General features: G+C 57.3%; 5 protein-coding genes across 5 annotated transcripts; 2 read left to right on the top strand and 3 right to left on the bottom strand.

The window, feature by feature from the left end:
* Window positions 1-201: 201 nt before the first annotated feature.
* D7B24_008107 (uncharacterized protein) lies at window positions 202-1,242 on the bottom strand (the record flags this gene model as incomplete). The annotated part of the gene is made up of 1 exon (XM_028642202.1): window positions 202-1,242. One exon carries the CDS (start codon window positions 1,240-1,242, stop codon window positions 202-204), a length of 1,041 nt encoding a protein of 346 aa, XP_028498574.1.
* Window positions 1,243-2,678: 1,436 nt separating this feature from the next.
* On the top strand, window positions 2,679-4,002 carry D7B24_008106 (uncharacterized protein; the record flags this gene model as incomplete). The annotated part of the gene is made up of 4 exons (XM_028642201.1): window positions 2,679-2,812; window positions 2,868-3,279; window positions 3,345-3,577; window positions 3,648-4,002. The coding sequence occupies 4 exons, from the start codon at window positions 2,679-2,681 to the stop codon at window positions 4,000-4,002; spliced, it is 1,134 nt and encodes a 377-aa protein (XP_028498573.1).
* Window positions 4,003-4,020: 18 nt separating this feature from the next.
* Window positions 4,021-6,413, bottom strand: GRC3 (Polynucleotide 5'-hydroxyl-kinase grc3; the record flags this gene model as incomplete). The annotated part of the gene is made up of 4 exons (XM_028642200.1): window positions 4,021-5,514; window positions 5,571-5,861; window positions 5,913-6,310; window positions 6,365-6,413. The coding sequence occupies 4 exons, from the start codon at window positions 6,411-6,413 to the stop codon at window positions 4,021-4,023; spliced, it is 2,232 nt and encodes a 743-aa protein (XP_028498572.1).
* A 645-nt stretch (window positions 6,414-7,058) lies between these two features.
* Window positions 7,059-8,982, top strand: D7B24_008104 (uncharacterized protein; the record flags this gene model as incomplete). Its single annotated transcript, XM_028642199.1, has 2 exons — window positions 7,059-8,247; window positions 8,300-8,982. The coding sequence occupies 2 exons, from the start codon at window positions 7,059-7,061 to the stop codon at window positions 8,980-8,982; spliced, it is 1,872 nt and encodes a 623-aa protein (XP_028498571.1).
* A 1,842-nt stretch (window positions 8,983-10,824) lies between these two features.
* On the bottom strand, window positions 10,825-12,309 carry IPC1 (Aureobasidin resistance protein Aur1; the record flags this gene model as incomplete). Its single annotated transcript, XM_028642198.1, has 2 exons — window positions 10,825-11,797; window positions 11,855-12,309. The coding sequence occupies 2 exons, from the start codon at window positions 12,307-12,309 to the stop codon at window positions 10,825-10,827; spliced, it is 1,428 nt and encodes a 475-aa protein (XP_028498570.1).
* Between the last annotated feature and the right edge of the window lie 3,749 nt (window positions 12,310-16,058).

Raw genomic sequence — 16,058 nt, 5'->3', positions numbered from 1 at the left:
CGAAACACTATTTGAACATCAGAGTAAGCTGTCAAGTATCCAGTTTGTATAATAAGTTGAAGTGGTCAAGGCTAAAGAAGATGACTATGTTCTACAAACATGCAGTACAACACATCTCATGGGCCAGCACTCCTCCGTCCTGTCCTCCGTCCACCGATCATCCTACCACTCCTCCTGTGTCCTATTCCCCCCGCCTCGTCCCTACTCCTCCCTTCCCACCACCTTTACAATCACCTTCCCCTGACACCTGTCCGTCTTCAGCCTCTCATACGCCTCATTCACCTGGCCAAACTCGAACTTTGAATCCACCACCGTCTTCAACTTGCCCTCCGCCATCCAGTCCACGATCGGCCTCACATACTCCGTCGACTGCTGCGCCATGACCAGCACGAACCGCCTCCTCTGGCCCCCAAGAAATCCCGGCAGCAGCCGTCCGCGCACGATGTTCCACATGCTCCCCGCCGACACGCGCCCGCCGACATAAGCATAAACGCCGCCGTCGCGTAGGACCTCGTGAGACCGCTTGTACAGGTCTGCGGGCGAGTTGCCGATGTTGTCGACGATGAGATCCCACTTCTCCGCGCCGGCGCTCCCACTTTGCTTGACGAGGCTCGCAACCACGTCCTCTTTTTTGTAGTCAATCACCTCGTCAGCCCCTAGCCCTCGGCAAAATTCCACCTTGGCCGTCGAGCACGAGACGGTAACGTGGCAGCCGAGCAGCTTCGCAATCTGAATCCCATGCGTGCCCGTGCCGCCGCTGCCGCCGTTGATGAAGACCCTGTCCCCGGCCTTGACGTACGGCTGGATGCTCTGCAACGCCGTCAACCCCGTCGTCACCGCCCCGGCCGCTTCGTCCAAGTCCGCCCCATCGCCGAGCCTGACCCAGCTCTCCTTGTCCAGCACGGCGTACTCCGACAGCGCGCCTGCGCTGCTAAAGGGTTTCAGCCAGCCCACCACGTGGTCCCCTGCTTTGAGCCCCTCCACGCCCTCGCCGACCGCGACGGCCGTCCCGCTGAGGTCGCCGCACGGTACTTTGGGGAAGCTGAACATGGCGCGGGCGGCGAGGCCGAGTTCGGGCATTTTGTAGTCGACCGGGTTGAGGCCGGCGCTGGCCACCTTCACGAGGACCTGGCCCGGCTGCAGGCTCGCGGCGTCGGGCCGGGGGACGTCGGTGGCCAGCCGGAGGGTTTTGGAGATGGGCCCGTGGGTCGCGAACTGCCACGCCTTCATTGTTTCGGCCATGGCAGGCTTGGCACCGGAGATCCGGGGGGATCTGCTAATGTGATTGTTCTTTTCACTTCGGAGTCTGCTGCCGTCAAACTGGCAGACGTTTGTTCGTATTTTCCACTTTTTAGGTCCTGGGGTAGCGAGTGATAGTAGAGGAGTGCTTCGACGCGTTGCAGTTCAAGTCGACGAATTGTTGATATGTGGAGCAAGAGATGACACAAGTTGAATTCCCAAACGACAGCTTTCCCCCTTTTTGTTCGCTGGTCAGGCCTCCTCATGATGCAAGACCAGTTCTTCCGCTCGCGTAAGGCGGACTTCTTCGCTCTCAGAGCGGACATTCTTTACTTGAAGAGCGCGTTCTCATTGCTCCCGGAGCCGGTTTATATTGCCTGGCAACGAATGCAATGCAAGTCCGCTCGACCTCCGCCGCTAGGCATTTCGCTTGCGGACCTGCAACCCCCATACCAGTGCACCGTAGCAAAGCCATGGGAAAAGCGGTCAAGGGGAGGTGCGGCAGCTGAACACTCAGGGGTCGGGATGCGAAGGCCGGGTGCTTCAGCACACGGCCAAGAGAACATGACCCACCAGGTCTCGACATCTCAAGTGTCTGGTGTTGACCATGGCAACCCCTGTCGCACGCGATGCATGTCCTCCAGCTGGACCTCGATGGTATACGCTAGGATTTTACCAGGTAAAAGCTCGCAGAGGCGATGGTTGATAGTATTCTGACATAAGTAGCAAACTTGAATTCGAATGTATCGCTCCAGGAGGTATCACCATGTTTAACTAAGCAATTCATTCTAATAGTGGGGATTCTTAATGCAGTAACTGAGCCTAGCCGTAGAAGTATAGGTTAGAGGAGTGCATCGGCAGGGTCACCATGCCTATAATCTTCAAGTGGATAGGCAGGGCGTAGCAGTCTGCCAAGGGCTCAAAAGATGTCAAGACAGCTAGAGACCGCTATACCTATTTGAATCCACTAATACGAAGCCTGAAACGAGAATGAAGCTGGGTAGGTGAATCTCATCCACAGACATGTTTATCTGTCAAGTGCAAGCCGCAATGTCTTGCGTTTCCAGGGACCCATCATGCGGCCTCTGGACAGAAGAATGAGCATGGCGTGGCCAGGAGACGCCATGTCCCAGGGTCCAGAAGCCAAGATGCTCGCCCTGATAGCCTAAAACTCCTTGGCTTAGATCCCATTGAGGCATTGTTCCAGGTCATCTGATTCCGTTACGCCGTTAACCTCTAGACAGGAGCCATACAAGGGTAATTCGTAGACTATCCTGCATCCTGGTGAGATTGTTGGGCACGGACCATCTGCAACTGAGTCGTCGGAATCCTGCCCCAGCTGGTGATCTTACCCACTCCCTCTCATCGCCGTCTTGTTCTAGTTCCTAGATCAATGAGTTGTAGAGCTTGTCCCGAGGCCCATCTCCTGCCGCCACGCCATGCGCTTCGAGTGTGATTACCCGAACTGCCAACGCTCGTATCTCCGGAAAGAACACCTTTCAAGACACCAGCGCAACCACGCCAACCTGCGATCATTCGCCTGCGCTGCATGTCCAGCCACCTTCAACCGCAGGTGAGCTACATTTGTCCCATGCGGACCTCGCGCACTGGAGTAACGTGACTCGCAGCGATCTTTTGCACCGCCATGAGGCCCTGAATCACGGGCAGCCTGCCGGCTCGGTCGACCCGGTCGACCCGGTAGTGGCCGAGGGGAGCAGCGGGGCCGTGACGCTCAGCAGCCCGTTGAGCATCCTCCCCAAGATCAAGGAATTAGCCGGACCGACATACCTTGACTTGTCAGCAAAGTCACGAAGCGAGCTGCTCGACGCCCCCGACCGGGTCGAGCTGCAGAACCTCTATTTCACCGAATTCCACAAAGAGTGGCCCATACTCGACAAGGATGATTTCTACCACACTCCGCAACCACCATCCCTCGTGCTATCTGTCCTGGTTGTGGGTATGTATATGAAAGGCACGCCCGAAGCCAAGGCCATGGCGCTCAAGTACCACGAAGTGCTGATCAAGAGCGCCCTCCACTTCGTGAGTCCACTCTCTGCTCTCATGGCAACCTCCCTGTGAGGTGCAACGCTCACGAAGAAGCGCAGTTCAACATGATCATGCCCCTCGTGCCGACACCCGCCCCGCGGCTGGATCTCCTGCCCGAGATCCAGATCCTGATGCTTCCCGTCATACTAGCACTGTACTGCTGCAGTGACGGGCCCTATCTTCTCCAGGTGCTCATGTGCAACAAACACCTCTTCACGCTCCTTGAGAATATGGGTGTGTTTGATCAACGCCGGATCGATGCCGAGGTGTCGAGCGAGACGCATCGAGAGCAGTATCAGCGGTTGGAAACCCCTCTCGACTATCATGTCGACTTTGCAGGCTGTATTTGCTGACGAAACCAGATTGGCGCTCATGCAACTGAAGCTGTATCTCCACGTGAACACGCTCATCATCGAACGCAACGCACAGTTCACACTCAACAGCCTCCTGAGCCCTGCCAAGGTCAACGTTCGGGTACCGGTGCTGGGGCGCACCAAGCTCAGGGACGCAGGCGGCGCCGTCCGACGAGGCCCGTCACTTCTCGTTGGGAGCTTATTCGCCAAGGACGCGAACCCGAGGAACTTCAGGGACATCTCTGAGGTCGTAGCTTGGGACTTTGCATTAGGCATGGCGCTGGGGTGCTATCTGGCTCGGGAACCCGGCGAAACCGAGACTGAGTTGATTCAAAGGACGAAGCCGTTTCTCGTATTGCGCTGAAATGACACCCGTTGGTATTCAGTCACCTCCAGGCCCGCCCTTGCCCAGATCTCGACGCACCCTCCAGACTCTCGAACCCACCGGCCGCTTCTCATTCCCGCGCAGGACCTCGACCCATGGCGTCTCGGCCACATCGCCGGCCATACCCAGGTCTTCCGGCTCAGCCTCCGAGTCGTCATTGTCTGTATCATCTTCTGTGATCTCCGTCTCCCTCTCGTCAACGGCAGTCTCGCTGTACGTCCGCGAGTATGAGTTCTCAGTGTATGCCCAACCAGGCGTGTCAAACCTACCGTGCACCAGCACGAGCTGCCTGCCCGCCTTGCGGCTCTCCTCAATGGCGTGCATCGAAATGGGCGTCAAAAGCTGCAGGCTCTTCTTCGCAACGTCGATGCCGCGGAGGAGCACAAGGCCAAGAGTTTGCGAGTATCGCGGGTCGAGTGTCTGTGACGTAGGGTTGGAGATGAATGGGATTCCCTCCGGAGACCGCGAGACACGAGGTCCCGTCGCAGTTGCGGCTGGCTTATCGTCCACGTCCATACTGGTCTCAGGATCCACAGAGACATCACCGAAGGCTTTGAAGTCGACTTCGGGCAGAAACCTCAAGGCCTTGCCATCCTCAATCTCGACGAGCGCCAGAACAGATCCGTTTATCGCTTCCGCCAAGAGGTTCGCTGGAGGCTGGGACTCGTAACTGAGGATCGCCAGGAACCCAGAGATGTCTCCGGCGTACTGCACCTGCAGAGGAGGGACACTTGTCAAAGGAGCAGGGTTCCAGATGACCTGTCCAGTACTTGCCCTGATGGAGTGGAAATACGACATGGTCTGCATAGAGCGCAGATGGGCCGCTGTTCGCGAAGTGAACTCCGTTTGCTGCGAGGGTAGAGTCGTGAAATTAGTCCTCGTGGCGCTGCGTAAAGCGTCAACGCTCTCCGTTGGTCCGTCCTCAGACATGTAGATAACGTCCGTCGGCGCTAATTTTGATATGAGCTCCGTCAAAAGATCAAGACCTGTCCCGAGAATCCAGCCGGGGGTGTTGATGATCAAAGGACGGTTACGCAATGCAGATTGCTGGTAGTGATGAAATAGATCTTGGGCACATTCGACATAATGCTCGGGGTCTGCTGCTGGTGAGATGGATGCCGTGGCATGACACCGGATGACGCTTGCATCAGTGGTTTCCGGTACGGCATGTGTGAAAGAGGGGCCTAGATTTGGCGTTTTGACATGGACAAGCGACATGGTGCCAGCAGGACTGAACTCAGGCTGCCCAGGGTCGAGGTCCAGTATGGCCACAGCAGGTCTCTTCGCTCGTTGGGACGGCGACGTTAACAGCCGGTTGGCCAGGATGCGGCCGAAAGTTGATTTTCCTGAGGACTTTGGCCCGCAAAGAAAGACGACCGGCGCCTTGCTTCCCCCCCTGGCCACAAGTTCCGCCAGCTTCTTATTCCAGGCGGGATGCGACACCAGATCTTGAATCACAGCCTTTTTCGGCGCATCGGCCGCAGTTCCGATCTGAAAGGTCAGATTTGTCCATGATCGGAGGGTATCATGACTGAGAAGGTACATACAATCTGGAAAGTTGAAGCCAGTTCACTCTTGGCTCCTGTTCCAGGCTTTGAAGGTTCGTGCCAGAGACTGCGGAACATAGGGGACAGCCTCTCGAGCCGGCGCAGCTCGATGGCTCGGGGGTGAGGATGCAGCTCAATCTTCGTATCCTCCGAGCATCGCAGCACAGGAATGGCGTGGCAATGGGCCGCATGTGCCCATATGATGTTGTCGGTTTTGTTCAATGTTGCGCCAGCGATGGTGACCTCACCGCTGACGACACGAATACCGAAGCTGCCGAGAACAAGAAATCGCTACACTCATGTCAGTCGCCAGAGGTTGGACTAGCATTTGAACAGCCCCACCTCGCTTGTGCTGAGTCTCAGCTGAAGAACGCCCCCCGCGAGTTTTCGAGCATTCTGCTTGTTAGGCCTGAACGTTGAAAACTGCTGTACAGGGGCAAGAGGCAGGCCATTGTCGCTGGTGGTCAATGACGCCCCAGATACAGGCTTTTTGGCTGGTGATTCCTGAGCTATGACGGTGGCTTCCCGGCCCCCGGGGCTGGGCGAGGGTTGCGGTGATGGCGCATTCAAAGAAACTTGCTTCCTTGCGGATCGTCGCCCAGCAGGCAGTGCGGCTGACGCCGAGATCGGGCTTTTAGGAGCTGGCGAGGACGCTGAGCTTGAAGGCTCAGAAGGAACCGCAGTGGTAGCCGTACCCTTTGCAGCCAAGAGCTGGCGGCGCAGAGAAAAGGCACTCATAGCTGTGGCAGGTTAGTGGTTGTTCGGCAGAGATGCGGGATCGCGCTGGCACATACGTGCGAGGTCATCGTCGGACTCAAATCTTCGGCGTTTTGGGGTGCTCATTGGCGAATGTTGTGAGGTGCCTCTCTGAGATCAGGCCGTGCTGACAACATGGGCAAGTGAAGATGCTGGGGATGTAGATTTAGGTGACCAAGCTTGGCTGGTCCAGGTTTTCGGCAGGTGTGTGGGTCGCTACGACCAGTGTGAAGAGTAAGGCTCCTTACTGCACATCAGTGACATGGGGTGCAAACCAGTCAGTCAGTCTTTGGAATCAACCGTCCAGGTTCGAAGAAGTTCGGAAAAAAACAAAAACATGCCATCAGCCCTTTGACAAAGCTGCATCATCTCACGAACCTTACCTCTTGCCTTCTTGCCTTCTTCAAGAGAGACCATCTTCTCCGGGGTGCAAGAGCAGCGGAAGAATTTCGGCACCCTCAGAACGCGCTAGGCTGAAAACGCGCCATCGATTGGCTCCTGCCACCCCAAGCTGCCTGTCCAGTGGGACCTTCCAACCCCCCGCTTGCAGCTTCGATCTTCACCGCGCCTGCTCCAAAAAAAAAAATCCCAATCGTCGTCTGGAGCTTGTTTGACGAGTCGCGTAATACAAGAAAAAAGTCCCTATTCGCAACTCCAACCCAGGCCAACATCGCGCAAGGCCAATCGATTGCGACAACACATTACATCCGAAGGGCTGTTAGCATCAACATCATGTCGAAGCGCCGTAATCTCGACGGTGTCGCTTCGCTTCGCGGTTTCCTTGCCAAGGCCGGTGATGACCTTGACGCTACGCCCAGCAGCCAGTCGAAGGCCCAGACCAAGAAGAAGGCTGCATTCGATCCCCGCGCCGAAGACAGCGACAGCGAGAGCGAAGCCGCCAGCAACAGTGACAGCGACAGCGATGCGGCCCTTCCTGACCCTGCGTCCTGGAATCGCCTGAACAAGTCAACATCGACTCCTACCAGCCAGAAGGGAATCGCGCCCTCCAAACGTACCCCGCGCAGCAACAGAGAGGAGGTCGCCGATAGCGACGACGGACGCGATTCCAAGCAGAACAAGAAGAAGGTTGTCAAGAAGGCCGCATCCTCTCCCTCCGACTCTTCCTCCGACTCTTCCTCCGAACCTGTCGCCAGCTCTGACTCGAGCGACTCCGAAGACGAGGCGCCCGCCAAGAAGATCACGAGGAAGGCTGCTTCAAAGGAGAAAGAAGACACGTCGTCCAGCGACTCGTCTTCTCCTGCCGCCTCTGGCAGCGACTCGGACAGCGATTCAGGCAGCGACGATAACGCCAACAGTAAGAAGGCTGCCAAGTCTCTGATGAATGGCAAGGCAGCGCCTTCCAAAAAGGCTGCGTCAACTTCCAGCTCCGCCTCTAGCTCTGCTTCCGGCTCTGAGAGCGAGGCTGAGGAGCCTACCAAGAAGAGCAAGAAGGCCAGTACCAAGAAGACGGCCCGCAAGGAGGCAACTCCTGAAGAGAGCTCAGGGAGCGAGGAAAGCGAGGCGGAAGAGCCCACCAGTGCTGTTGAGACTCAGAAGGAGCCCGAGAAGGTGGCCGAATCTCTTGCCGTTGCGCCGCAACCCAAGAAGACTGCTACCAACGGCTTCCAGGGCGAGAACTTTGTCTTGCGCCCTGTGCAGGGCGATGAGGACGGCAAGGATGTGCAAGACTTTTTCGCCCAGGCGAAACGCGAGGGCAAGCAGTTGTGGTACTTCACTGCACCCGCCTCTGTCCCCATCAACGTCATTGAGCAGCTCGAGATCCCCATTCATAAGATCCGCAACGGCGAGCCGGTCTTCAAGCATGACGGTGCGGACTACGGCGTCAACGTCAGCAACGAAGCCGCGAACCCTACCTATCAGGTCCTCATTCCGAACAAGAAGGGAGTCCGCTATGAGCCCCGTAAGTCCACACACATCTCGAATCTCCACAGGATCGCGCTAACACGGGTCAGTCGCGCAAAACGTCGATCAGGTCATGCGCATCAAGCGCATCATCCAGGTTCCGAGCCCTGCCAACGCCGAGGTTGCCACTCTGCCCCTGGCATCCAGCAAGGGCGTCCGCCCTCAGCCCAAAGGCCTCAAGGCTAGATATCACCCTATTGGCGTGCCTGCAGACGAGGATATGGGCCAGATTGGATCCGAGTCGGGTGACGAGGCGGAGGACGTTGAGATGACGCAAGCCCCCGCGCTGCCCTCTTCCAGCCAAAAGTCCAGCAAAAAGGCCTCTACCACAACCAAGAAGGCGAAGCGCAAGGCGGCCGAGGTTGATGAAGAGGCTGCTTCCTCTCAACTCGTCGGAGAGGAGGAGGCTGCCCTGAAGAAGAAGAAGAGCAAGAAGCAGAAGCGCTCAGCCGAGGACACACCAACCTCTACCCCCGCCGCGCCCTCTCAGGAGCTCCAGACACCGAGCCAGCCCGAGCTCCCGGCGCCGAAGTCTGGCAAGAAGTCCAAGAAGGCCACCTTGCCTGCGCCCGCCAGCTCGCAGGCGTCCAAGAAAGAGACGCCGATCCTGCCGCCGGCGGTGCCGCATCGCGCGTCTGTATCCACGCCGACTGTGAAAAAGGAGAAGAAGAGCAAGAGCTCGTCCGCCACGCCAAAGCCGAAGTCGAAACAGGCGCGCCCGCCAAGCCCGTAGAAAGGGAATTGGTGGTGAGTGTTTCACGTTCGGAACATGTTGCTGCGAACCCGTTGAGGCGAGAGCAAGCTTGCTCGTGCTGCAGAACGACAAGCGGGTGGGGACAGTGTTGGTGTAAAGTTTACTCTGCACTGGGGTTGGCGATGAGAGACGTTATACTTCGCCATTCTACCGTGGATGTGTAACCTCGAACGCACCGTCTCGTACCCCTGAACTCCTCTCCCCTTATCTGCACGACTCCGCAAACCCGGCCTTCGTGGCTTGAGTTGAACCAGCCACGATGACATTGCTCACTTATATCTCTTGCCCGTTGCAGAACCTTTTTTTTTTCTTCTCACACTTCTCGGCATCCAAAATAGGATGAGCGGTCCGGCGTTCGGCTTGCTTTATTACGCGGGGGGGAAGACGTCGTAGAGGGGGGTGGATTTTTCTCTCAAGCTACGTGGCCCAGATTCTCCGGTCGTCATAAGGAGGAAAGCAGGGACGGCTCGGGCGGGCGGTGATACCAGGCATGAGGTTCTTCATCAACAGGCTATGCAACGCCAGGCGTGCATGCGCAGGTAGTCGCTTGTACAGACGGCCAATCGATGAATGTGCCAACCAGTGCCACGTCCGAAGCTCGTGATGAGCACCCTCGCGTCCCCGCCTTTGCCCTTCGCAAATGCGAAAAAGCTGTGCTGATGTTCACATTGAACGGCTATCAGCCGGATAACCAAATTCGCGATCAGCGGATCAACATGCGTAGCGCCCACGAGGCCCCACGGGCTCGCTCGACGCAGGGCTGAAGGAGCCAACGGCCGTCGAGAGGTCTGCAACGTGCATGCTTCCGCGGTTGCTGTGTAGAAATGGGGGCGGGAAACCGGGTGTGTATGTATATATGCCGGCGCCCTTCAATCTTTTCTACTATTATTTTGTTTTGTTTTTTTGAGGATCAATTCATCCCGCTTTTTCATTGTTCGTCGCGATGTTTTCTCATGACGATGATGTGTGCTACGTGGGAAGATTCCTCGACAATACAACAATTGCCTGCACAAAGCTGACTTTTTCTTTCCAGACCTGCGACGCAAGTGACTTTTGTCGCCATTCATGTAAGTTGGCCAAGGGGGACATGGTGGACATCATGTCGAATCTAAACGACCAACTCGCGACGGGAAGATGAACCGCGTCAAAAGTCAGCGATGGTCTAGGAGTAAGTTCCATTCCCATGTCTTTCTCTCACAACACCTACGTCACACGCGAAAAAGAACCCGGATTATTCTCATCTCTCATCTCAATTACTACACAGTAGCGAGTGCTCTACCTCTACCCCGTGGTATGTTGGCCTCCGCATTACGTTGCGACACTGCTCTCCGCTAGCAGGCGCAGGCGGAGGACCCCGGAGCCGCCAACAGCCCGAGATCCCCCTTTCAAATACATTACTTATATGTTCTATGTTCCAGGTATCCCCGTTCCGTTGGTCTTATGTGCAGTTCTCCCGGACTGTCAAGCCTGCGTTGGGATTGTCCGTTTCACATCGGTCGTTCCTATGCAAAATGTGGCCATTTCGTTCTGTCGTTGCCCTGCCCCGTGTCTTTCTTTCCTGCAAGGCCGGCGAGACCCCAGGCTCCTGCTGGTCGCCGCCTCCATTATGTAAAAACACCCTGGTACGCCATTGCTGTGCTGATGCAAGAAATTCGAATGCTGTTTGGACGGTCGTCGGATGAGAACGAGTCTTCGTCGCTCAGCGTGAAGCGAGTGGATTGAAGCGGCTTTACCCACCAAACGGTGAGCGTGCCAACGTTCGGCGGACCGAAATTCTGGTGAAGAAGGTTTGCCAAGTGGCAGTTTGCAACCGTTGCTGGGTTACCTGATCACGACGACTTCGCTGAGATCGCCGTCATGTGGTGGGACGCCGCCATCCCACATGTGACCGTGAGGTGTCATCTCGACAGAGAAAACGCCTTGCGGGTGTCCCTCGTCGGACGGTGCAGGACTCAATGTGCCGCTGCCGCTCGTAGAGAGTGTGCTGCAGCTCGAAGTGCTGCCAACGGTCCATTCGTCGCTGTCGGCAGAACGTTGGCGGTGCATCAAGCCGAGGCTGTAAAAGTCGCCGTACTCCTCATCAACAACCTTCTTCTGCTCGCCAATCTCGACATACGTGTACTCAAACCGGGTCGCCTTGTCTGACTGCTGCTTGGGCAGGTATCGGGTCTTCGCGGTGTAGAAGATGGCTGCAGAAATCAAGGATCCACCAACAAGGTCGACAGCGTAGTGATGGTTGAGGTACATGGTCGCCCACCAAATCCAGGCAACGTACGAGATGAAGAAGGCACGGAATCGGGGGAAGCAGTAGATCATGAAGAGAGCCTCGAGGACTGCATCGGCGGCGTGAAGGGAGGGGAAGGCACCAAAGGGGAGAGGGGCCGTGGTGAAGTTTGTCGTGTACATATCAACGCCAAAAATCTTGTCGACACGAGCAAGGCCGGCAGGCGAGCCCTGCATTCCGTAGGCGGCTGGCGCCAGGCCGTGCTCGTTCTCGTACCAGGGTGGCGTGCAAGGGAACACCAGTTGCAAGGTGACTCCGAGAACGTTCAGCCAGCCAAAGGCCTTGGCGAAGACGGGCAGCGTCTTGGGGGCTCCGAAGGTCCAGATGAGGATGGAGCAAATGGCGGGATTGGCGAAGTGACCGATGCCATACGGCAACCAGGCGAGAATATCGAGAACCGCGTGGGTGTGGGCGGAGAGAATGTTGGACAAGTTGGCGCCGTAGAGGACGTTTTCGAGGGCCGGGAGAACGCGAACCCAGATGTGCGGACGGTACTTGGCGTCGATGAATCTGCGACGCGATTAATACGAATTCGAAAGCAGGCAGGGAGGTGGTGTAAGAGCTTACCGGCTACAGAAGAAATACAGGAGGTAGGTCCAGATGGATAGGGACGGCAGGAAAAATTGATTCGTCGCGGGCATGAGCAGAACCAGAACAGTGGCGCAGAGTGCCAGAGTCTTGATGATAGGGGCCGACGGCGAGATGGCGAGGGAGAAGATGATTAGGGCGGCAAGGATGACGTATTGAATGTCGAGGATTCGCCAGGAGCGACGACGCAGGGCGCGGATCGAGTGCATGGGGTTGAAAGACGTGTTGAGAGCAGTAGCCTCATTGGAGCCGAAAACGAACCAGGCGTTGGTTGTGAAATTTGCGGTTGAGCGCTTCTTCTGATGGCCGCCCCTGCTCCGGCTGGGCCGGAAGCGACGAGGAATGGGGTTCAGTTTCGCGAAATTCAAGGTGCCGGGCGACAGAAGCGGCACCTTTGGCGGCTTGATTTGCAAGAACGAGCTGAAGTCTTGCATCGTGGCGACGTTTGGCGGAGAGGTTGCCTAGGTGCGCTTGGTGGTGGTTGTGATGGATGACGGTGGCAGGAGAAGAAAGGCAGCCCGACAGTTGGCAGCGTCGATTGGACGGGGCAGCAGGTAATAGTAAAGGCCACCAGGTAGTAGTAAAAAGGTGAGCGGCAGGGGTGACGCTTGCCAAGGAGGAACGGCGAGCGCGAAAGAACAAAACGCCGAGTGCACGTCGGTGTTGTGGGCGGACAAGCGGTTGTTTAGTCGTCGGTGCTAGTGATTAAAGCAGAGCGCGCATGCATTCGGGTGTAGCGGCGCTGGGCTCGTGCTGGCGTTGGCGCGGTGGGCTGGGCTGGGATGGAGCTGCTGCTGCTGCTGCTGCTGCTGCGGTGGGTGCTACGTCATGTACAGGGCGAAGGCGTCAACTGTGCCAACTCGGAAGCCGCAAGAGAATCCAACGACGACGACGACGACCTGTAGGTGTCCAACGCAGGTGTGAGACGACGACAGAGAAGGTTGGAGAGTGTAGGATGCTGTGAGGTTGAAAGGGTCGTCGGGATGGTCGGCGAAAGGGGAGAGAGTGGCGCGGGGAGGGAGACGAGAGGCAGAGCAAAAGGAGAGGAAATACAATACAACAGACGAGAAATGTGGATGACTGTACCCATATGTATGATGACCTGGGTCCCAAGTCTGGGTCCAAGTCTGGGTCCAAGTCTGGGTCTGGGTCTGGGCGCGCAGCAGGGGGAGGTGAAGTGAAAGGCAAGCGCAAAGTGGGTGCGCTGCCTGCGCTGTGTCTCTGCTCAATCTTACTTGGCCCTTGCCAATGTCTGCTGCCTGCCTTGCCTCGCCTTCTTCGCCTTGTCATCATCGCTCCTGACAAGCCCTCGTTCCCAGTCCCCCGTCCCCAGCAGGAGGTACCTACCTGGTCAGCCCGCGCGCGCCCGCTCAGGGAAGCAGCCACCAGTGACCAGTAGACTGGATTAGGTCGCACTGGGGGCCTGACCGCTGCCAGCCTAGCCACCTTGCAGGAAGTGTGTTTGAGCAGGCGCACTGGCACTGCCAGAGGTACTGGGCGAGAGCAATCACAGCGGAAGGGGCGGAGACCAGGGTCATGCCAGATGCCGAGCTACTAGTCCCAGGCCGGCTTGGCTTGCCTGTTCCTTTTCTCCCGCGCCCCCCCCCCCCCTAGCTTTTTTTTTCTCTTCAATTTCCATGGCTTACAGCTTACCCAATCTGCCCACCAAGAAAGATCTCTCCCCTGTCATCTGTCTCCTCAGAAACCCCCCGGCCGGCGATTAGGAAGACCCCGAGCACCGCGCGCCCTCATCCGCCCGCGCGCGCCTCGTCCCTTCTAGCAATCACCGGACGGACCTTCGGGCACTGGATCGGTCTAGCCCAGCAATGTGATGCTGTTCGATGGCCGACTCTGTTCCCGATGAGACGGGCAGGGTGTTGTTCGAATGGCCACGCCCGAAACTCGCAACCAGATGTTCATTATCTCGACAATTTACCACAATCATCCTCTCAGGTTACCTTGCCCCGCCCCCAGTTCATTCCCATGTTCATCAAGGCCACCTAAAATAGCTTCAGAATCCCTCTCAGCGAAAAACCCTCCAGATCCTTCGGGTCGTGAGCGAGCGCGATGCGATTCGATGCGAGGTGGATGGGACAGCACCTCAGAGCCCCAGAAGCGAGATGCATTATTATTATTGAGTGAGTGACCAGCGTTTGGCGCCGGAAGCCACGGCTCGAGTCACAGTACAAGGCACTGCAGGGTTTTGGGTACCCTGGTCGAGGCGCTAGGTAACAAGGGAGCGTGAAGGATTTCACCTCGCCTTTACCTTTGCCTCACCTCACCTCACCTCGCGTGCATCCTGGCGCCTGGGTCTCCTAAGGAACGAGTCCCTACCTGCCGATAATGTTGAACCGAACCGAACCCGAGTTTAATCGTCGGGCAGAAAAGCTTGCGCGACGGCCCATGCCAACACACAAGTCAACCGAATTGTCATTGACATGAAAACAATTTCGATCTCCCGCAAGGATACTGTCAGACCTGTCAGACCTCATCTCGAGCTTTGCTGATCTCCCAGCTGACGGCAAAACATCCGGCTTTGCTCGCGTGTGAATCCCCAGAGCAATCTCCCTATCGGCCCCCAGCCAGATCCTCAGAGTCCGAGGTTCCAGGCTCCAACCATACTGAGGGTCCGAACCGTAGCGCAGGTTTGCCGGATACTTCTTTGCTTGCTGACTACGAGACCGCGCCCGCCGAGCCTCCAGCTGGAATTGGCCTGGGGTCGCCCCGAAACCAACGACGGCGATTGGTGAGAGCCCCCTGTTCTTGGAACAATCATTTCGGTGAAACGCTGGGCATCCACCACACACGCGACTCGGGAGGGTTTGAGGCCTCTCCTTCATTCATCGGAATTTGGGCACACAGCTTTCAGTACTGCGTGTCAGAACGCGAAATACGGGCGCCAGGGTACGCGTAAATGGCGATGGGCGCCGGCTGATTGACGAATTTTACGATCCACGGACTTTCGCGATGTACGGACTTTCCAATCACCCAGATGACGGTCCATCGGCGTCATCCAGCCTGTCGGTCAATCCCGTTCCGCCGCCTCGAATCCACCTCTGCCGTCTTCAGCAGCGCGCACCCGGCGCTCGCTGGGCTGTTGTGTTGTCAGGCCTGCCACATGCTCCATCGACAATGGAGCTGAGCATTCTTTCTCTTGCCTCTACCCTGCCTGGCCGTCTGCTGAGTCAGGCGAAACCATGTCTTCAGGTCCAATGATGCCGCGGCAACAGACCTTGCACCAGGCTTGGATACCTTGGCTCATGTACCTGTACCTTGGGGCTCCATGCTCGTCCGATGACAAGTCCTCCCTCCCCGACCGCCGCCGCTGCAAGCTCCACATCCGCCGACAAGGCCCTCTGCCTAGTGCACAGTAGCTCGTCCTTGCATCGCTGTGTCACTGGCATGCATTGGGCCATGTCGTCATTCATTTTGAACGTCGAGCTCATCCCTGGTTCGCCGGTATGAGACAAGCTGCTCACGAGACGACTGCACTGCATTTCCGTCCTGCATCGTCAGTACGGCTGGTGTCAAGGCTGCGACGTTGGATGGCGCCACTGCTGGTTTGGGGCACCATCTGCCAAACCAACAGTGGCGTGCGCCTTGCGAGATGCTCATGCGACCACGAGTTTGACGGACGGCGGGGGCGCGTTGAAGCGCCGACGACGCTTACCTACATGCTGAGGCAACCTAATCTGCAGCCAAGCACGCGACCTCGAAACACGTTGCGCCTGGTACAACCGTTGTCGTCACAGCCTCTCGTCAACAAGATAGTGGCATGGGTGTTTGACGCACTCAGCCATCCATTCGTCATAGTATTCCCCCAGTTTTGAGGCTTGGCCTATCCGAGGCGCAGAGGATTGTGGCTCGATGGGCGGTGTTGACTGTCTCAGCCCCCTTTACTTGCCAGCAGTTCAAGGCACGAGCGAAGGGGGGCGACGTCGTGCGTCTGTCATCCAAGTTGTGCACGCATCCTGACCATGGTGCACAAATAAATCATCGATCGAGCAGTATCGGCGTGGACTGATCACCACAGCCGTAGCTTGAGCTCGGGTTGCTCGCTTTCGCTTAGCCGGAGAGCACCACGACACGCGCGAGAGTGGGAGCGCGGGAAACGCGAGCCCACGCGCGGGAACCGGACCTGTGAAGTTCCCGAGCCCGAATCACCTCCAGATGCGAAACGGCC

Source organism: Verticillium nonalfalfae (assembly GCF_003724135.2).
Source record: "Verticillium nonalfalfae strain VnAa140/NRRL 66861 chromosome Unknown scaffold_7, whole genome shotgun sequence".
NCBI lineage: Eukaryota > Fungi > Ascomycota > Sordariomycetes > Glomerellales > Plectosphaerellaceae > Verticillium > Verticillium nonalfalfae.
The sequence above is the reverse complement of the archived record's forward strand: the minus strand, read 5'-3'. Positions and strand labels throughout refer to the sequence as shown.